Below are 22,561 nucleotides of genomic sequence, written 5' to 3'. Positions count from 1 at the left end.
CCACCTCCAATGAAAAATCGGCTACAGCACAATAAAAAGGACCTTCCGTTTTTGCGTGTTTCGGATCCGTTCAAAGGAGGGCTGTAGTATATATTTTACGAAATACAATGCTTAATTATGAGAGCTACTTTTAGTCATTTTCTTTTACTTCATTTTATTTTTTTTACGAAAATTAGTTTCCACTTAAACCATTAATTAACATATAATTGTACATATAATAGTTTAAAAATTAAGATCACCCGATTTTTACTGTATAACAAAACTTAGGTTAAAATAACGGATAAAAACGATGGATGTTCTGGTAAGCCGATAAAACGTCGAGACTCACTTATATACAGCCCACCTTTAAAACGCAGTACAGACACAATATGCTAAACGAACACTGTCTATGAGAGTGTCTATCTGCACACCCTCTTATTTTTTTTGTTCATTCTACGCGTCTAAGAAGGCTGCATAGATTAATTCTATTTCTTTTTTATTTGTTTATCTTTGTACGTTGTCCCATCATAATTACAAAACTACATTATTTTTTCTTTGCATTGTCTATTTATTTTTTTAAATTTATTTATTTTTTTTTTTTGTTGAATAATTTACACCACTTTTGTCAAATATTAAAATTGATCCGCACACAATCAATAAAATGTAATCTACAGCTTCACGCTTTTTTAATTTTTTTTTTTTTTTTTTTTTTTCTTGTTTAACCTCGAAAACACACCAAAAAGCTTACCTTTGTGCACATGGTCACGATGTTGTCTATGCAAAACAAAAATTATTGTTTTTCTTGTTTCTTTCATTACACTCACCTTTGATGATTATCATTGTATGTTACTTAACTATTGATCTATCTCTCTCTCTCTCTTTCTTGTCATCATCACTGGTTCATTTGGTTTTTTCTCAAATCTCTTGGGGATCAAAGACAATGCAGACAGCAGTAACGTCTCCTTTCAAGCTTTTGACTTCCCTGTGTTTCGCTTTATACTATTTAATCTTGTTCTATCTCTGACATGTGATTTTTAGGCACACCGTGCGCATCATATCCCATCTTTGTACAAAAAGAAAAGTCATCGGGGTAAAGGTAATTGATGATTTCACAGCTTAGTTACGGCTACTCGATACCCCTTGGCCCGTCTATTGGCATCGTGTGTAGTACTTCGTCAAGGAGTTGCAAGGCTCTGTGTAAGTGTACCTGAAATGCCAATACATTTTTACACACACGATTCGCAAACTTTTATAACAACTTTAACACTAGTAATCACCTCTATCCAACAGGGCGTCTCTTTGATGCTCTGCCTGGGATAGTCGGGTCCCCAGCCTTTGACGAAACTCAGTCGTAAGATGCACAGACGTCGAAAATCGTCAACCCCAATGCCGGCAGCAGCGCTCAAACCTAACGTAAAAGCAGGAAAACTCAGCAATACCATACTTGAGCAAAATTTTCCCACAAACAGCAAACAACAAACTTACTCTTCGTGATTGGCGCTCCGTGAGTGAGATGCCCGGCCACAGCGGCAGCCTGTGCAGCAGCTGCCGCCTGGGCCGTCGCAGCCTGGGCTCTCATTTGCTTGTGACACTGACGAAGATCGAATACTTTGATGTAGGCCGCCGGGTAGATTTTATGGACAGCGTCGCCGGGCGCTCGGCCGGCCTCGCGATCCAAATAATAAGACTGCACGAATACGCTGTGCTCGCTGAGGCACCGCAGCCAGACGTCGCCCTCGCCTCTCAAATCGAGCACAACTCCCTTGCCTGAGGAAAAAAAACGTTTCAAATATCAACCCACCGATAAAACTGGTCCGTGAAATCAAATTTAGATAACAAAGACGTACCGATGTAGAGTCGAGCTCGTTCGCTCTGCTCTGTACGATGGACGTTACTGAGGGCACCGAGGCAGAAGCGATTACCACCGCTTGGATCAACGTAGCCGTCGATCGTCACGTTGGGACAGCCACTGCTCACCTTGAAGGTCTCACCGACTTGGGTGTCGAGCTCGAAGTACGCAACCGAGCACCAGTACTCAGGCGCCGGCTGACTCGACAACAGACCGCCACTTACGCTCCCAGCTACGTCGCCCCCATGATTACCCCCTGAGAAAAGAAAAGAAGCACGTACAAGAAATGCAATATAATAAATCGAAGTAACAACAGTATATGGCAAACGTAAATACTCACAGTAAGAGGAAGGATGCAGGTGTCTGTGATCGGGGGGTTGCATGCTCTGAGTGTAAGTGAGGGTGTTGGCGCCTGTCCACTGGGGTGCACCCGTGTTGTAAGGATTGGCGGCGTTCGCGACCGCAAAACCATTGTTCTGATGGTGAAGGTGCACAGGCGAGACTGGCGAACTTTGGCTTCCACCTGCAGCTGTAATTAATAGTTGTGTGTTTACTTGACGAGTGAAAAAATTTAGTGAGTTGAGGTACATGACAGGTGACTTACTGAGCGAAGCTGCCAGTGCATCGACGGACGTTTGCGCTTGGTTTAAATCCTGGGGTGGTGTGTTTGTGTTGTAGAAGCCACCCTCGCCACTCTGACCCTGCGAAGGATTCAGTATTTGCCCACTGCTGCTGCCACTCGTTGAGTTCAAGGATTGCTGTTGATTGCCTATTTGCGGGTGTGGGTTATCAAACAAAATTTCTTGATGAGTTTTTTTTTATTTTTTTCAAGTGGAAGCTTACTGCTAATAGGTGGTCACGACTGCTTCATTGAGAAAAGTGCTTTGAAAAATATAAATTTCAGTGACTCGGTACTCTGGACTCATTTTTCCAAATCTGACACTTTTGTTTAACAATCCTTTTGACTGATGAATTTTTCTCTATTTTAATGATTTCAACAATCAGCCATACAAGCAAGGATCGATGAACGTATTTGTATACATCGTATTGATATCATAACCGAGGATTTTTCGCTCCTTTTACATTATTTCAATAACAAAGCACTTTTTCGTACATCAGTTCGTACCTTTCGTAATTACTTGAACAATCCTATTAATTTGTGTAGCTCATAAGTACAAATCCAACTGTTACATTAAAATGTGTACAATTAGTTTACATTCTAACTATATAATATGCATTCTACGTGAATTAAAAAAACAAAATACAATACAAAGAACAAACTATGTTTACATGATCGAAAAACTACAGTACAGTTATGAGCAAACAATGAATTAAATACATGTTTGAAAGAAAAAAAGGCGTGTTATTGTAAAACTAAAGCAGAAAGATAATAATAATAATAATAATAATAATAATAATAATAATAATAATAATAATAATAATATATTACGTATAGCAAAAGAGTGAAAGAGGGGTAAACAAAGTACGTACAATGGTGCATGTTTAGCGCTGAGGGACGGTGCGACGCGGGAATGGTCCAGCTCTGCCGGGGGCGCGGGCTACTATCGTCCAGCTTCACGTGGGGATTCGCACTGGGACCAACTGCCCCGTTAAACATGCCCTCGCTCCCGTTATTAGCTGTATTTGCGGGTAGTAATAATAGTGATGATAACAACAACAATGCGTGCGTGGGTGTATTTTTTGATACTTTTTTTTTTTTTTTTTTTTTTTTTTTAGGTAATTAGCGGATTTAAGCCGAGGAAATGGTCGTTTTTAATAAAACTGCGATAGTTGTTTCCTGCGTTATTGCGTACTTGGACGCGATTACTTTTTCAAATATTTTGTTTCACATTTTTTTTTCTTAAAAATATTATCGAAATTTTACACTCAAATGATTTTTTTGTTTTTTATTTCTATTAAAAAAAAAAAAAATAAATAAATAAATAATGCACGAAAAAAAAAAATTTAATGGTTTGTAATAACTTCGATTCTTTTAACAAATATCAGATTTTTTCGTAAAAAAATTTTTGTCGAGGGTATTGTATCATAACTACTTAAATAGTAATGAAAAAAAAAAAAAAATGCATTAAATTTTCGAAAAAAATTTGCATTTCCAATTATTTAAAAATTTATAAAATTCTTATGCTCACGTCCTCATATTCGTAAGGAATCGGATTTGAAGTTACTCGTTTCGACTCATAAATTGAACGCATCTATTAATTTCATCCCCGATTTACGTGTTAAATATTTGATATTTTATTCAATTGATTGAGTGTTCGAAATTTAAAAGATTCAATATAAGAAGTCAGAAAAATAATATTACATTATCGTTTATTTTATACAGGAAAAAAAAAATCAGTTTGCATTATTTTGATAAATCAACGATTCGCGATTAATGAAAACAAAAAATATACATAACATCGACGACTCTTATTTAAACGATACTTATTAATGTGATTCGAAATTAAAGATTGGAATTAATGAAATAATTTTTTCAAATGGGTGGAACTGCAAAGATAGTTGCAAAGTTTTACGAGATATGGACTACTTTTCTATTAAACCACATGTTAAAAAAAAGAAAAAACCTTTTATCACGTAGTGACCGACAATAATTTTTTGGAGTATTTTATTTTCCATTATAGTATACCGATAACCAAGGACCATTGCAAAAATTCAACAAACCGGTTATTGCTACTATTTCAACTCCTGGAGTGTATACGAATACGCAAAGCATTAGTGGCTATAAAAAAATGTTTAAGCACGTGAAAAATACATTAAAATTACAAAATAGCATGCATCTTAGCAATAAATAAATACCAACTTTTACATTCCTATAACGAAACAAAATGATATTAATTATTATAATGATAATTGAAACAGCTTTGAGGCACAATTATTTCATATTTCTGCACTGATGTAATGTAGCGTAAAATTAAATGCGTAAAAATGTGCGTAGACTGCACGAATTTTTTTAATGAATCATCATTTAGTTTTTCTCAACTTATTCATTTAAATAATTGAAATTTATTTTTTATTGTAATAATAATTATTTTTCGTTTACGCAAATGAATACGAACTTAGCTGAAGCACGAAAAATCTGCAAAATGATTTAAAAATTAGGACAAGTTGGTACACCGAAACGTGATAAAAATTTAAGTCATTAATATTCATGAGTAAGTACCATGTTTCAAGTTTTGTTGAGAAAAATTATTTCCGTACGAACAATTAAAAAAACAAGTAAAAATTGTTCATACTTTATTTTATTATGGTAAATTATCAGTGAATAATAATAATAATAATAATAAAAAACACTTGACCAGCTAATTTTGCTATACTTAAATTTGGTGTTTTGATAGTTATTTGATAGTTGGTCTACATCAAGGCGACGAAAAACTATGTTGTACGATATAAATAAAACAAAAAAAAACTAATAAAAGCCAATGATTAAACCAATGCTGTCTACATCTGCGTTCAAAAAGACGTTTATACATACATTAGAACCTGTACAAACCACAGCTATACTTTATCAAGGACTATGGGTGCTAATTCATTTTGATTACCACAACAAAATACTGCTCATAAAAAAAAAAAAAAAAAAAAAAAAAAAAAAAAAAAAAAAAAAAAAAAAGCCAAACTAACAAATTAGCTCTCTTAACATCTCTTTAAAATATATTCTACGATTTTACAATTCATAATGACACGTTTGATAATCCTATACATTAAAAAAAAATATTGCGCAAAATAAAAGTCGTTCTCACCACTTGCCGACTGCCCAGGCATGCCCGGCATGAACGACTGCTGGGACTGTTGGGAGCTGCTGGTCGTCACCGATTGGGCGGGCGGATGGTGCTGTATCGTCTGGTTCATCTCGCCGTCGACGTCCATCCCTGGCCCAACGGCAACTCCGGCAGCTGCTGCGGCCGCGGCTGTGCCACCACCTCCGACGCTGTACTCATCCTTGACCAAACGTCCGCCTGGGCCGACTCCGACGCCGGATTGCAGGGTAAGGCCCGAGAGGTCTGTAAAAAAGGGGTCTGCGTGTGCAGGGGACAGGGGAACACGAGCGGAATTTTTTCATGTACACCAAGGCAACAACGATCAAAGAAATCTTACCATAAGCGCACTATTTTTTTTTTTTTTTTTTTTTCCTTTCACATTTAGAGATGCCAGTTTTGTTAAAATCATCGTTGTATCAAAGTTTTGTAGTGAAGATTGTTATTTTATTGCAAACAGAGATTGGATTATTTCAATATTATTTGGTCAGTTGCCCAAGTAGTACGACAAAGACCAACATTTTTATTTCGAAAACCTTGCAAGTATCGTGCCTGGAAATGTTTTGGTTGATTCAATTTTTTTTAAAAAGAAAAACACATGAAATGTGCTAAAAAATAAAAAAAATAAAAGTTTCATGATACCGACAAGATCACAAGCGAGACATTTCAACGTAATGACATAGAAATCTGCGGGCGATATAAATACAAGTTATTCAAAGTGTTTACCGGCATCCTTAAATTTAAGAAATTATGCAAGTAGTTCCACTGATTAACTGATTAAATTTATGATAGCCATGCATTGATATTTATTAACGGATTTATGTAAATTGTAAAACCTTTACTGTAATGAGCGCCTATACTTGCATATTTTTTATTTTAATACAGTCCTAAAGTAATTTCTTAAAATAATCAATTCTCCCAGAGATTCAATAAATGGAACAGTTTTCTAAAGTAAAATAAAACGTAAGTGCATATTGTCTATCAATAGATATATTAATAGATATAATTGAAAAACGTTAGGACTGTATTAAAGAATAATCAAAATTTTCAAAGTTGTTGCAACTCTCCATATTTTAACGTTCCTTTGGGATAACGTCCTTTTAGGTTATCACTTTCATCAACTTTTTTCTTTTTAAACGTAAATCTAAAATTGATGGAAATATCCCGAAAATAACATCTTAAACCTTTTTTTGTTTCGATTATTTTTACAAATTATAAATAAATTTTAAAGCACAAAATATTTACATTAAATTGATTTTGTTCCCATTTAAGATGTCAATAAGTAGAAAAATGAATGTTTGAAAGATAATATTACATAAAATATTAAGATTGCTATGCTACAAATTATGATAAGAATTCGTAGAAATAATAAATTTCTAGACGGAATTGTGAAAATAATTTTTAGAACAAACAACAAAACTAATTATTTTTGATTCAGCTTTGTTCAACTCTTAGACATTAGATACGTAATTTATCGTATAAAGTTGTTAAGCCAATAAAGAACAGGAACAAAAATTTAAAAACAAATTAATTTTTTTTAATTAAAAAAAACAAGGTTCTCAGAGCTGCAATCCATATTGAACTGACTTGAAATGTACAATGCAACAACTTTGAAGTGTTGATCTATAAAAGCAAATTACTGCTCAGAAAAAAGAAGCAACTTTATGCTTAACCCTTGAGATAACAAGCCAACTTAACGAAAAAAAACAAAGTAAAAATAACTGTTAGCAATTAAAAATTTATTAGCTCAGCTACTACAACGCACTGACTGAAGATTCATCAACAATGACAAAGCCCTTGTTAGAAGCGCAAAAAGAAAGCGCAAAGCCAGCGCCAGACACCACACACGAATTTTATGTAGCTTACCTATACCGGGTGAGACAACGCGCTCATAGTGGTAAGGATTAACGCAGACGGAATCGCATTTGAGGTCAAACGCGTATTGGCAGTACTTGACGTGCTTGAGCTCATTTTTGTGAAGATCAGGCCACCTCCAGATTCTGGCATAAATCACGTGTGGGAAGCCCTTGCGACCTGCAACTTGTAGACGACCGTCCAGTGTCCTCTGGATCGTCACGCATTTGCTTGGATGCGCTCCGTTTGTTGTGATTGCCGTTATTAAACTGTCCAACTCGTCTCGCTTTTCCTATAATTGTCGTTTATGAGTTAGTTGTAACTTGAATCACAATGCTTTATTAAATACTAAATTGTGCATTTACATACCTTCAATTTCTTTACTAAAGATTCAATAGCACGCTTACTGAAGTTTTCACTCTCACCTCCCTGACGATGGCACATCAGGGAGTGAACAATGCTCAAACAAGCGTCAGCACTTGTTGGAGCATTGGCTGGAGTGATCCCTGGCATCTCCCTCACTGCAACATAAATAAATTACCTATTACTATGTATGTAGAAACTATAACGATTGATTATTATGAAATGAGTATTGTAATATGGATGTGTTTTTAAAAGTTTTTGATCATAAAGTCAAAACAACAGAGCTTGTTCAATCAATTCAATAAAATTTTCAACTACAAAGAATACTTCCTTTGTAATGATTCTATGTAAATAAATTTGATAGTCTTTAAAGAATGGATCGATTTCCTTACCATCTAGCTAGCATATCTATTGAAAATTTGAAGTGTGGTTGGTTTTTTAACTAAAACGTTCAATTACGAATTGGAAATTTGCTACAAAATAATTTATCAATATCACTTACTAAGTATTTGATAGTTAAAACTGGAGGGAAAAAAAATTTTATCGGAATATTACTGGAATCACAATTGTAAGGTAAAATTACACTTTGAATTTTTGCATTGATAATAAAACTTAAAATAAAACCAAAAATTCGTTACTTCAAGCATAAGTATAGATTCAAACGAAAATTCCCAATTACTCATACATTCCAAAACAAACTCTGCACCTAACCAAACATTTTAAATCCATTGGGAACAAAATTATCTGCCTTTTAAAAACCAAATTACTTATTACATACGTTAACTTATATTTCAAGCTCGAGCACTCAATAAACAAACAACAAATTTTGTATGATAACATGTCATTGTTACCTAACAACTTGACCTGTATTTATTAATTTAAAAAAAAACCTCTTCCATAAAAACTTGTTAAACAAAATCCCTATTGTCAGCAAACACTTCAAATCAAGATTCATACATCATATGACACATGAAGCACATCTCTGCAACAGTACATGCTGAACTCGAAATCTTTAAACTACCATAGAGATACTGTACGAACTGTCGAAAATAAGGTTCTTCCTTAAACGCACTCTCACTTATCATACACCCCATCGAAAGAATTATTTTCCATAGCTGAGAGACATACTTATGTATAATACTCATCAAGCATGCGTACACACATTACAATTATTATCATCATCATCATCATCAACAAGCATAGATATCAAGTTTTTCTTAAAAACAGACAATTGATAATATCCTACATCATCCTACAAGTTTATGTATACATGCCTATGTATCTTTGAAAATTAGATTGAACATGAGGAAAGTGAGGGAAGACGAATAAATGAAAAAGGCTGTATATACAAGAGTAACAATAATGTGTAAACTCACACTCAGGGTTAGGCTGCATGGGGGGTGAGGGGTATAGGTGCGCACCCCCGCCCGCCAGGCCGACCATCTCGGTGAATGCCGTGGCGGCAATCGTAGCTGCCGTCGTAGCTGTCGTCGTTGTTGCTGCAGCTGCAGCAGCTTCTGCGACTGTGACGAAGATTTGCAGTACGACAATAATAACAACAATCACCAGAAGTAGTAATATCAATCGGAGTCGGCAACACGCAAACTCTTGATGGTCTAACTGATGCTGCTCTCTGCTGTCTTTGCGTTTCTTCCTTCTGTTCCTCTTCCTCCTCCTCCTCCTCCTCTTCCGCAGCAGTAGCAGCAGCTAGTATTATTATTACTTCACTGCACGAGCAACGATCACAACGACGACGACGACAACGAGAACGAGAACGACGACGAAAACAACAAATAAGATCGCAGCTGTATCGCGTTACTGGACGATGATTGTTATCACAATGGTTCAATAAGGCAGCCCTTCTGGTCTTGCCCTTCTTGCGTTTAAGCCCGAAGCACTCGAGCCCTTTATTCTCGACCATCTAGAGGTAGCTGTGGGGGGGCTCAGGGACACCTTTTGCGCGGCGGCTGCTCTCTCTCTCTCTTTTCTTTTGCCGTGTCGTTTCCGCAGTAAATTCCGCACAAACACACACTGCTCTCTCTCTCTCCTCTTATAGTACTGTCCTCTAGTCCTCTTCCTACACACACAGCTACATGCTATAAACAATTTTTTTTTTTCTTTATTTATTTCACACTTTGACGTGGCGAATCGCGAAAAACCCAACAGCAATTATACACACCAGGCCACGATTGTCAAATTATTTCCAAAGACGGAGTATTTTTTTTTTTTTTTTTTCTTCACAAAAAATATTGCTGGGAAACTCTCCCTCCTCTGTTGGTGGAGGACCGTCCTCTACTATATACGCAGTACATTTTGTACATATACCTATTAGCACACGCGCGCCGTGCCGTACACACAGCACACACACCCCCCGGGCCGGGGGGTAGAAGAGGGTTTAGTATATATAAGAGAGTGAGGGCGGACGGACGCAGCAACACACTTTGACGAGGAAGTTACAAGTTTTAACCCACTCCTCCGAGAATTTGTCTTTCGTTATCAAACCGAGGATCTCTTTTTTTCTCTGCTCTATAGTCGAGTTTTGTTGTTGCTATTGCCGTACTTTATATATATATATATATGTATTCTCTTTTTCTCTATCTCTCTTTTTCCTACACAAGTAAATGAACCAAACACTGCTCCAAAGCAAAACTTCAACTTCGACGAGTTCGACTCCGAAACTCCAAAGTCCGAAGCACGAGATGCATACACTGACACACAACACACGGCTCGAATCTCGAATCTGGTTGATATAGGGTACTCATACTTATCATAGCTCAAATTACTCCTGTCAATCCATAGGTAAGTTGCGCCGATCCAAAGATCTTACAGAGGACGTATAAGTACACGACTAAAAAAGTATATACCAAATTACCAACTATAGCAGGTAAAGGTTATTTAATTATATTGCTATTATATTATACTGTGTGATGATAATATATATTTACACAAGTGTACATGATGTGTATATAAACTATCCATTGATATCTCTCGATTACAGGTAGGTATATAGTATATTGTTATATTTTTCTTCAACTCTCGAGTCTCTCGGCACGACGTCGCGATACTTATTCGCTTGCTCTCTTTTACGTGGTGATAGTAGGTATGTCCTACTCGCATTCTTTGTTTTCTTTCGTTTTTTGTCCACCTCCTTTCTTATAAATTTATCATACAAATCGGAGAGAGTAGTTATATATTCGATCGACAATCCGCGCTTCTCTCTCTCTCTCACTCTCTTGCTCCAAGAGATGCTGTGATGTATTAATAAAACAATCGTTTAAAACTACTCTCTCTTTTTCTCTTTAGCCATAAGCCTCCCGAGATGACTTGATTACATTTTTAGTTGTGTATTCTTTTTTACAGCTTCTGCAAGGAAGTAACTACACCAAATCTCTAATGTAAAAACTCATAGCAAAACATGGCATATTTTGTATGTATACTTTTAAGGCATCATTATCATCGCTTAACAATCACTTGTGTATATACCACGTAAAGAATCAAAGTGAACTTTAAAACATTTTTAAATATCAAGTAATGAAAACTTTGATAAATCTGAGAGCACTGCGATAAATTTCGTTTCTCGGTTCACCATTGAAATTTTTAAATTTTGAGATTTCGGAACCAGGAGTTTTAACATGAAACAAAAATCAAAACAAGTATAGGTATAGTTACTTTTTAATGCTTTTTGTTTCCATAAGCATATATATATATATACACACGTAATAAATCTAACGTACTGGACTTGTTAAAAATGAAATAAAATAACACAAAAGTGACACTTCATTTCACACATGTATATTTTTACATATAAGTATATATGACATCCAGATCCACTTGATCTATCTTTTTTTTTTCTTATCAAGTACTTATTGTGAGTTGCAATAATCCCTCCGCATCACAACAACAAAGAGATCAATCACAGCGTCGAATTCGAATTGGTTTTTAAAAATACCATCATCGTATATGAACCAACTGAAAAAAAATGGACAAATCGAAAAAAGTATACACGGTCGAAGAATACAATTAAATGCGTAAACAATGGTATTTTTTTTGTTTTTATTTTTTTCTTCACAACAAAAATAATAAAATTACCGCAAAAAAAAAAAAATATTCAATTACTGTTGTGTAGGTGTGCTTTGATACTTGATAAAGAAGCTGCGGGCCACCCAGTTTTATTATCGCGTTCGCCAAGCCAAGAAAAATCATGTTCGTCATCCCCGAAGTATATAATACATATGAGTAAGATAAGGGGTGGGGAGGGATCTCTCTCTCCCTGATGCTGCAGATGATGACGAAGATTGTCTTTTGTTCGCAATGTCCGCATAGCATCACCGGGGTAAGTAAGACGGCGGTTTTGCGCTTATGTATTACTTTATATATATATATATGGGGTCTGGGGTGGTAAGTATATTGGGTGTATCCCATGGTGTGCAAGTTTCTATATTTTTCTCCGCGGGCAACGACAACGAAGGGGAGGGGAAATGATGCAGACTCGCGGAGGATGAGTAATATCGGGCATTTGTCAGCCCGCATGTTGTGTATAGTATATAAAATAAATAAGCGGCACAGGGATGACGTGATCGCAAAATTCGATGATATACGTTGTACCCCCCATCCTTATCAGGGAGTGAAATTCATCGAACCAGCCTACAATGAAATGTCAGATGCATAAAAATTATGGATGTAAAGTAAATAATGCAACATTTTTCGTACAAAACATTACGTACAGCGTCACTATAATAATTTATTATGGTGATAAAAATGTATTGTATCAGTTACGTGTATCTTGTAAGTATGCGAGAGATGTTCATTACTTTAAAAATGAGAAACATAAATAAATCAATATATACTTGACATGTTCAACGGTAGACGCATTATGTGAAAAAATATCTAAATATATATAAAGCCAACTGAAAATTAAGTTGGTTAAGTCGTTTACTATGGACAAACATTTTATTTCATGCGTCAAAATAACAAATAATTTACTGTTTCGTAGACCTACGACTTTACATTTTACGCAAAATCTTTTCCAGTTCAATTTTGTTACAAGACATCATAGAATCCGTCTTTCTAAACACATGATCAACGTAAATACTGCAATTGCATTGATTTTTATTTCAAAATTTCGCTCTTCTATTCACGTCAGTCAGTAAGTCATCTTTTAGAATTTTTTGACCAACGATCGATAAATGCTCGCAAGGTAATTTGGTGCCATCAATTACCGACGGGGCTAATCTTTTAATTCCCGCGCCTTTTTTTTCGCTCTAAAATGTATCTACCAACAATTTCTTGTCAACTACTAAATTAAAAGTATTTGTTAGGTAAACTTTCCAAGTAGCATTATTTATTCGTATACTTGTTATCTGCTGAGACGTCTTTCAGGAATACCTATCTACAAATTTTGAGTAATTAAGAATTAAGTAACATGACGGTTTCAAACATCGAAATTCCCTTCACTACTTCTTCACACAATTTCACTGTGGCAGAGATTAGTAGGATTTTTCTCCATCGTCCTTATTAACGACTGACAATAGCAATTTTGGGTTTACATATATTCAAGGTGCACACAATTTTCCGTATTTTCGTATTGTACCGTGTTTAAAACCAATGGTAAATAAAGATCAAAAGATGCCCTCAAAGGGACTCAAAAGTTATGAAAGTTAAAATACCGTGCGTATTTTGCGATAAGTAGCGCTTTGCGGATTTTGATGTTTGCATGATTTCACTTCTCTCCCCATGTGATCGCGGCTTTACCCAAAATTCTGTCACATACTTAATTTCTTTCCGCGTGCAAGTGTAAGTGAGGACATTTTTAGTCAATATTTTTGTTGTTTTTAATTTAAACTAAGTAGCTCAACAAAAAGTGAAAAAAATAATAACAGGTAGCACAGTGCAAAATAAAAAGGGGTACCTATTTACCTAACCATCGTAACAACAGAGCTCAGTCGCTCAAGCAGCTCTCTTCTTGATCTCGCGCGTTCTCTCGTGTCCGCATATCTGCCCTGCAGAAGAGAGAGCAGATGAGGTCCAATTCTCCAAAGTCAGTCCGAAAAAAGACACATATATATATACGGCGCGCATACGCGCGTCTAGCCTAAAGTATATACACATATAATATACACACGGCGAGCCGTCGTCGTCGTCGTGGTCGTCGTCGTCGTCGCCAGCTGCCATCTTGGAGAGAGAGCTGCTGCCTCTCTCGCGCTTCCGACGACCAAGGGGAAGCCGGCCGCCCGCGGCTAGCTCTCGCCTGCAACGATCGACTCGTACCCTACGAGAAGACGACGACACCCAGGAGTCGCGGCCCTCTGTCTCTCTCCATCACTGAACCAGTAACGGGCCGTCGCCGTTAACATCGCGACACTCTGGCCTCTGGAGAATATAAAATATATTATACACCGAGACCAGTCAACACACGCGCGCTCTACTCTTCTCCCTCTCTCTCTGGAAAAAATATTAAATTCCCACCTACTCTACGTACTTGCCTACATCGGAACATATACATTCATGCATCATCCGCGTAACTGACTCTTCGATCCAAAAATTATATATACGTACTCAGTGCAGGTGTGCTACTGTGCTGGCGTTCATTAACGACAAAATCGCCCGTGTACGGGAGTGTCTAGTGTGTAATTATTACAACCGAGTCAGCCTGTGGTGCGTGTGTGCGCGCGGCAATAACTTCTACAGGACGCCGTGCCGGAAGGTCCCAGTCTCCTGCCGGCTTCCAAAATTCAAGCCCGGAATGCATTAGGTACTTGTATGCACACCCACATTTTCTCTCTCTCACCTATTTTTTTTTTTTTTTTCCGCTTCGTTTGTTCTTTCTCTTTTTTTTCGTGCATGCGCTTCTCTTTTACGGCTTCCTGGTGCTTAGTCGTGCTCTAGGGGTGTGGGACACGCGCGCTCATGTATGTGTGTGTAAAAAAAAAGATTACCGTCTCTCTCCAATTCATTACAGTTCCCGATTCCCATGTCCGTGTTACTTTACTGTAAACGGTGTGTGCGGCTGCTGCGCGCGTGCCTACTGCCTACGTGTATGATAAAAAAAAAAAATGCTTATTTAAGAGACAACCGATGTTAAGTTTTTATCGAGTTGTGGAGGAAAAAAAAAAAGGTGTTTTCATTAAATTGGTGATTCCCAAGAGAAGGTGTGAACGACATCGTTTTCGTCACTTGATTCATCCTCGTACACGCCTTCTTCGTACATCACAGGACGCACGTTACTTTCACACTCTCGCTGTTGTACGTATAAACCTACCTATAAATTCTCTCTGCTTCTTAGTCTGTTTCTTCATTTTTTTTTTTTTTTTTTCCTTGGAGAAGGGTCAAACTGGTCGTATACTAACCCCAAGAATCGAAGTACAACACGTTTACCTTCCAGTAAAATTATTTCACCATTGCATTTGCACGAATTCTTTCTGCTTGTGACTCGATGCTTTCGCAAAAGAAGGAGAGTACGAATGTCTCGGGTACGAGAACACCGGGGATTCGGGGAAGAAAAAAAGAATCACGGCAGTCGCCGTCGCGCGACACCTCGTTCCTCTCTTCAATAACGAATGCCCTGCATTATCGACCTTACATGTGACTTGTGAGTTTTTTCAAGTACTTTTTCCCGCGATATCGGTTGCAAAAACGTCCTTGAAATCGTGGGATAACTGGGTTGAAAAACGCAAGGGTAGTTTAGGATTGTCGAGAGTGAGATGAATGTGCAATGATGTTTTGTCGCGTCGCGGAGAAAGGGCGGATAGTGTTGGAGGTTAGGTTCTCGGATATTTAGAGCCAACTCTCGTAAATACAGCGGGTCTTTCGGGAATGCGTGTGGGCCTGTTTTGCGGGGAAACCGTCGTGAAGCGGTGCCTTCTTAGATCTTAGTCGTGACCAAAGATTCGGTGAAACATTCAAGTACCTACTTATCTGCATGCATAGTTTTTACGGAACGTGTAAACGCTGTGGCTAGTCTGTATATGTATATATGTATCTATCATAGCACTGGTTACAGGCTTCACTGATACTTGATATGGTGATGTCTGAATCTACACTTAGCGTGCACTGGTTATGGGTATGAACGATACACTGTTTCTGCTCTGGGCAAGCTTAGGTACTCTATTTCACACTTTTCAACTGACTGATCGCCAAAGCAGCTACCACCTAATTTATCACTGCTAACTAGCTTTGATCTTCTTTAACAAGTACGAATCAATTCAATTTAAGAAAATACTGCATGTGCTTTGGTTTATCATCATTCATCAAAAACACAATTTGGCCTGATTTTGTGTATTGTAAGTGTTGTGCTTATACTCTGGTATGTAAAAGATCAATAAGTCATATCAAGGTATTTGCCTAGTGTGTAAACAAGCAATATTAATCATGAGTAGTAATTATTTTAAGGGCTCTTACTGATAAATTTTTTAAAATGATAAAATTAACATCTGGCCTGCTCTTATTTGAAGTAAATGTAAACATCGTGCCATACCTTAACTCTCATTCTTGTCATTGCTATAAATATAACTTACTCATGAGCCTACATCAAACGTGTACTCATATTACTACAATTACCAAGTGTAGGTGTATAATAACATAGTTTATGTAATACACTTGAGTTTGTTTTTCTAAAGATATGTGTATACATTTCATTAAGAAATGTTTTTATTTACTTTTAGTAAATGGTGACAAGATTTTTCATCTTGTGAATGAAAATTAATATAATTTTTCTGTGATGTAACTCCACTTGCAGTGCTTGGTTTAACGAGTTTCTTATTTTCAGTGTGACATGCATGTAGAGCTAAAATCTATTAACCTGTTACTTACCTCCTCTTGGAGTGTTGAATTTCTCAATAAAATAGCTTTTGCGTTTAGAGCCGTAAGTTTTTTCAGAGTCGACAGGAAAACTCCTAAACTTTTTATTTATTATGCAATCATTCTCTCCTACATAAAAATTCAGTAATTTAATTTTTCATTAATTGCTTATTTTTATTAGTTCTCGCTCTAATATCGCTAGATTTTATAAATAATTATTTGTCTTTATTTTTTTTTTCTAGTTAAAAGACCTACTAAACTAACTCTATAAAGTCTTTAATGCATCATCAGCTGTTTAAATTGATCTATTGATTACAATGTACCGTATGCCAGTCCAAATGAAGTATTCCTATTGTGTTGCAAAGGGTCAACCAAACAATTATTTCTTTGTATCATTTGATTTTTCATTTTTTTTTTTTTTTTTTTTTTTTTCCAACAGGTCTGCTGCTTCACTCGTATGTTGGAAGTTGGGTGAGAGGGCGACATCGTGTGCTAAAAAGGTGTGCATATTCGATTGGTGATCAAGGTAGTGCGATTGAAAGATTAGGTGCGACGACAGACGTTAACAGTGTTATTGGTAGCCAGAATTACAATAGAATGGCGCTTCCAAGTAGAGCACGAGTGTACGCAGACGTTAATTCACACAAACCTAGAGAGTATTGGGATTATGAGTCCTACGTTGTTAATTGGGGGTAAGGATCTATTTTTCTTTAAGTATAATTGTTTGTGACAAAATTGTTGTAATCATCTAATCGATTGTAATTTTATTTTTTTTCCAGTCAACAAGATGACTACCAGCTAGTTAGAAAACTGGGCCGTGGTAAATACAGTGAAGTGTTTGAGGCTTACAATATCACAAATAACGAAAAATGTGTCGTTAAAATATTAAAGGTCGATAAAAAGTACTAACTTATCTTGACAAAAGTCGTAAGCCCGCTCAAAACTGATGTTTGTTTTTAAAAATTGTAGCCAGTCAAAAAGAAGAAGATTAAGAGAGAAATTAAAATCCTAGAGAATCTTAGGGGTGGGACCAACATTATAACGCTACAAGCTGTTGTTAAGGATCCAGTTTCTAGGACACCAGCATTGATATTCGAGCACGTTAACAATACGGATTTCAAGCAACTGTACCAGACTCTTACAGACTACGACATACGATACTACCTGTATGAGTTGTTGAAGGTAACGTTGAATTAGAAATTAATCGGTATCTCATCTACAATCTTAATTAATTGATTTTTTTTCTTGCAGGCATTGGAGTACTGCCATAGTATGGGTATTATGCACAGGGATGTGAAACCGCACAATGTCATGATCGATCACGATAATCGGAAGCTACGGTTAATTGACTGGGGTCTAGCGGAATTTTATCATCCAGGCCAGGAGTACAATGTCCGCGTGGCCTCGCGGTACTTTAAAGGGCCAGAACTCCTTGTGGATTATCAAGTAAGAATTTTAGAGTTCCAAAACAAATATTTGTATATGTTTAAAACACGGCAACTAATTTCGGTATTTCACAGATGTATGACTACTCGCTAGACATGTGGTCGCTTGGTTGTATGCTGGCCAGCATGATATTCAGGAAAGAGCCATTCTTCCATGGCCACGACAATTACGACCAATTGGTCAGAATCGCAAAGGTGCTGGGCACTGAGGAATTGTTTGAGTACCTTGACAAGTATCACATCGAGTTGGACCCGCGTTTCAACGACATTCTGGGCCGGCATTCGCGCAAGCGCTGGGAGCGCTTCGTCCACTCGGAGAACCAACATCTCGTTACACCCGAGAGTCTTGATTTTCTCGACAAACTACTACGCTACGATCATTACGAGAGACTCACTGCCCGTGAAGCCATGGATCACCCGTACTTCTGTAAGTTCTCAGCTTGCTATCCTAATATCATCAATTACAACACGTAAATGTCATTGATAAAGTTTTGCGTATTGTCTTGTTGCAACTCCTAATTGTATAAAAAGAATTTAAGTACACCAACTTGATTGATATGTCTAAAAAATCAATAATAATTATATTTTTCTTTTCTTTTCTTTTTTTTTTCTAGTTCCCATTGTAAAGGAACAAAACCGATTGAACATGGTGTCGTCGTCGCCTACTCCCATGACAGGCTCATTGCCTGTAGGTGAGTAGCGGCCCAGGTAATGTCATCATCTTAACTTGCTTCTACCTCCAAACTAAAATCACAAAAACTAAGAAAAAACAAAACCAGATAAACTACATATTAACCGGCTTAATTAACTTACAAAACGCTTATAAACAAAGTAGTTTATGCATGTTGAAATGCATATGTGACGGATATTGATAATTTGTAAATTTAAAACTATAAGCAAACCATCACAGAGATGCCTTACTCTTTTCGATTTTTAATAGATTTTTTATATTTTGATTTTTTTTTTTTTTTTTTTTTTTTCTTAACAGATATCATTTAAAGAAAAGAAGTAAGAGCTATTATGTATGAAAATTTTTATATGACAAAGCAATTATTAGTCTGTATGTCAGTATGTAACGAAATAAACTAAAAAAAATGAAAACGTTTAAGTATTTTTAATTTTTTGAACTTATTTTGAAACAGTACAGATTAAACTGATTTATATGATTAGCGATGTTTATAGCTTAAGTTGATAAAATTTATTTATTTAAATTTTTTTGTGCAGTCAACTCAAGACAGTCATAAATATTTTTTTTTTTAGGTATCTTAGTTGATATATGAAAGAAATATTAAAGAAGCGCCTGAATGAAATGAAGCTGAAGTGCATTGACTCTATTTATTTATAGAAATGAATTTTTTTTTCTTTTCTTGAGACTTATACAAGTCACTGTGAAGAAAAGAAAAAAATTACTGTTCAAAAGTTGCATATTAAAAGAAAATTTTATTACAATTTGCATCTTTCAAAAAATAGACTTCTGTTTTACTGACCATTTCACATATGATGTACAATCACATGCAAAATCAATGTACATCTACAATTTTTTCATTGTTAGTATAAATATACATTAGTTAGGGCTATAACAATGTGTAATGTCCATCAATTGATGACAATTATCGTTACATGTACATATAAAATATTTTTTAAAAACTTTATTAAATTTTAATGTTTTGAATAAGCATATTTTTTTAAAGAAACTTGATTTATTTTATAAGAATTATTGTTTGTTAGGTGTAATACTTTTGCAATGTAGTTTCATAGCATTAAGTTTAGTAAAGTTTTTAAACAAAATAAACAAATTCAAAGAAAAATTACATAAGAGCTGTAACACAAATAAAATAATTATTTTTAATTCTGAAAATGACGATTAATAAAACTCAGTTTTTGATTGTATAGATTGTAGTTTTATCAATCTTTATTGTACAACTTACATTTAATAACACATAGTGTTATGTCTCCCTTCTTTTTTTTTCAATATCCCATCTCATTTATTTTACCTAAACGACGTGAAGTACTTACCTGTGTAAAAAAAATTATCTCCAGGTTGATCAAGTTTTACATAAAATAAATTACATATAATGTACTTGTGATATAGAGCATGACTTTATTAAATAGTTTTACATACTTCAAAATTTATATTAAACATTACGATTGACCGCGACTAATTTTGTTATTATTAATTTCTGATTAAAAGTAACATAATTGCATGAAAATTAAAATCTTGAATAAACTATGAACATTTCTTAAAATCTTGAAAGGTAGGTATATCAAAATTTATTTCTAATTAGTTATATACGCGATTATAAATGCTCAATGAATTCGTATTAAATTTATACAATACGTTGTGAATGAAGATTTCAAGATTTTCAAGAAATATGTTTTGACTAAAACGTTTCATGAAACGTTTTTTCTTTGAACAGTCTCATATTACTATAAATATTTTAAGAAAAAACTATAACATTGTAAAGTAAAAAAATAGAGCCAGTTTTTACACTTGCAGCATAAAAATCCTAGGTAGTGATGTATGCATGTATGTATGTTAATTATTTTGATCAACTTTACGAAAAGTATAAAAGTAACGCATCAGATTTTTTAACAAATGATGATAACACAGAGTGAAAAAAAAATAACGTTGCACTGAAAGACATAACTAGTCAAGTTTATCACCAAAATTTTTTTATAGCTGTCTGGGTGGAAAAAAAATTAATAATTCCACTAACCTGGGTTTAAGTCTGTCTATCTTGCCAACAAAGAGAAAAAGGCCTTGAACCCCTAAAGAAAATTATAAATAAATTATAAAATAGTAAAACAAACAATCGTAGTTAAGCCGTATCAAATAAATAAGAAATAACTTGATAATGATTTTTTTTCAAAGAAATTGTGATTCTATACTTAACTGGATTAAACAGTGGCGTGAGTTACAACACAAATATTATTCGCTGAAATTTGGCTTTGATGTAAAAATACTCATTTTGCAGAAAAAAAGTTAACATGTGTGCTTATTACATGTACATGAATTTTTTTGTTTTTTATTTCAATCATCGCTAGAAAATACCAAATAGTAATTCATTAAATATTCTTATGTGTTCAGCTTTGAGACAACTAAACTTTGTCGATGATTCTCCATTTTTTATATGTGTTACTTTCCAAGTGCAGACCTTAAAATCATCACATCGATAGTGTCTGAAGCAACTGCAAATAAAACAGCGACTGCCCCACATGTTGTAACATTACATATTTCAAAGCATGCCCTTTGCACCCTCTCGACTGCAGCTAATATACCCCTCCCTCGAAAAATTCCTCAAAAAACAAAAGGAAAAATAACAACTTTTCGTACCAACTAAAAAAAAAGAAAAATCCATAACGCTATTTCACAAACCGAGTCCAGCAAACGACTTCATTCTAAAACAAGTTCTTGTGTGCCTCCCGCACTTTGTACAGATGATCATCGAGGTGCATCAGCATCAACGTCTACAGTGGGTGGAAGCAGCAGTCTTACATCAACAGCATCCGGGGACACATCCCAGCAACAACAAGCCGAAAGCAGCGAGCAACAGCTGCAGACTGCGCCAAATCAACAGCAACAGCCTGTACCTCAGCATTTGTAACCAGGATTTACCACTGGTTATTACTACGCGTCCTCGTCGTCATCGTTGCTGATGATGATAATGATAAGCCAAAAATCAAAGTTGCATACCATCTCTACGGTGTAGGATTATTATCAGCTTTGATGATAAATAAGGGCATTCAACGCGTGATGTGGTCGTTCACTTACTTTCATTAACTCAAAATGAACAGCAGCTATGTACCAATTGTTAGCAAAAAGGAAAATCGTTATTTGGGAAAAAAAAATTTATAAAAAAACAGACTTTTTTTCTTACGTATAATTATTAACATACACACTCGCAGAATTATGACAGTTTACATGATTACAATGATAATACGTGACACGGTATCGCATATGATATTATCAAAAGGATATAGGCTCTTTTTATCGGATAAAATATACTTACCCATTAAAAAAAAAAAAAAAAAAAAAAAAAAAAAAAACCATTGATGGGCGCGCGCCGGCGCTAAGCTGCGCCCAAATGAATAATAGTGGAGAGAATAAAAGATATACTTTACTGTCACACGACAATTAACACATGGCGTTAACAATAGGCAATGAGAGAAGGATCTTGGCACATCATCAATTGTTCAGTATTTTTTTTTTCTCTTCGCTCCATCATGTTTATTTCTCAAGTTTGCGTCAATCGAACCCTCGCTTTTGAATAATTGTTAAAAAAAAAAGAAATGGCGTAAGAGCTGCGTCTTTCTCTCGTTGCATCTCAAACAACTGTAGGCGTTTTGTAATGTAAAGCGCAGGTCGAACAATGTTGTATACAAGGGAATACTTGGGAGAGGATGATGTATTGACGATTTTTAATGAGAAACAAATAAATTTTTGAAAATAACGAATGATTATGATTGTAATGATGTTAGAGAAATAGTGCGTGCGATTGTGT

The 22,561-nt window shown here is 35.6% G+C and overlaps 2 protein-coding genes across 11 annotated transcripts; one reads left to right on the top strand and one right to left on the bottom strand.

The window, feature by feature from the left end:
• Window positions 1-560: 560 nt before the first annotated feature.
• Med (Smad/Smad4 homolog Medea) lies at window positions 561-10,351 on the bottom strand. Of its 4 annotated transcripts, none has more exons than XM_089590369.1 (11): window positions 9,998-10,351; window positions 9,195-9,914; window positions 7,825-7,976; window positions 7,468-7,747; window positions 5,587-5,862; window positions 3,320-3,466; window positions 2,433-2,597; window positions 1,827-2,357; window positions 1,465-1,746; window positions 1,257-1,387; window positions 561-1,186 (listed from the first exon to the last, which is right to left on the bottom strand). In XM_089590369.1, exons 2-11 carry the CDS (start codon window positions 9,259-9,261, stop codon window positions 1,106-1,108), a joined length of 2,112 nt encoding a protein of 703 aa, XP_089446495.1. In that variant the 5' UTR covers window positions 9,262-9,914; window positions 9,998-10,351; the 3' UTR covers window positions 561-1,105. The 4 variants fall into 4 exon arrangements, with proteins under 4 accessions (XP_089446495.1, XP_014205530.1, XP_023248609.1 ...); XM_014350044.3 differs by having other exon boundaries at window positions 1,827-2,084; window positions 2,169-2,357; window positions 9,195-10,349; XM_023392841.2 differs by having other exon boundaries at window positions 5,587-5,847; window positions 9,195-10,351.
• Window positions 10,352-13,949: 3,598 nt separating this feature from the next.
• Window positions 13,950-22,106, top strand: CkIIalpha (casein kinase II subunit alpha). Of its 7 annotated transcripts, none has more exons than XM_014350029.3 (8): window positions 13,950-14,569; window positions 17,054-17,306; window positions 17,394-17,505; window positions 17,584-17,796; window positions 17,866-18,060; window positions 18,135-18,486; window positions 18,674-18,751; window positions 21,498-22,106. In XM_014350029.3, the coding sequence occupies exons 2-8, from the start codon at window positions 17,212-17,214 to the stop codon at window positions 21,662-21,664; spliced, it is 1,212 nt and encodes a 403-aa protein (XP_014205515.2). In that variant the 5' UTR covers window positions 13,950-14,569; window positions 17,054-17,211; the 3' UTR covers window positions 21,665-22,106. The 7 variants fall into 7 exon arrangements, with proteins under 7 accessions (XP_014205515.2, XP_014205519.2, XP_089446498.1 ...); XM_014350033.2 differs by having other exon boundaries at window positions 13,955-14,569; window positions 18,674-18,767; window positions 21,498-21,571; XM_089590372.1 differs by lacking the exon at window positions 21,498-22,106 and adding an exon at window positions 19,320-19,949 and having other exon boundaries at window positions 13,956-14,569; window positions 18,674-18,767.
• The last annotated feature ends 455 nt before the right edge of the window (window positions 22,107-22,561 follow it).

This window comes from Copidosoma floridanum, unplaced genomic scaffold (assembly GCF_036245765.1).
Source record: "Copidosoma floridanum isolate Cflo_tuat_1 unplaced genomic scaffold, Cflo_Japanese_pri ptg000012l, whole genome shotgun sequence".
Taxonomy (NCBI): Eukaryota; Metazoa; Arthropoda; class Insecta; order Hymenoptera; family Encyrtidae; genus Copidosoma; species Copidosoma floridanum.
The sequence above is the reverse complement of the archived record's forward strand: the minus strand, read 5'-3'. Positions and strand labels throughout refer to the sequence as shown.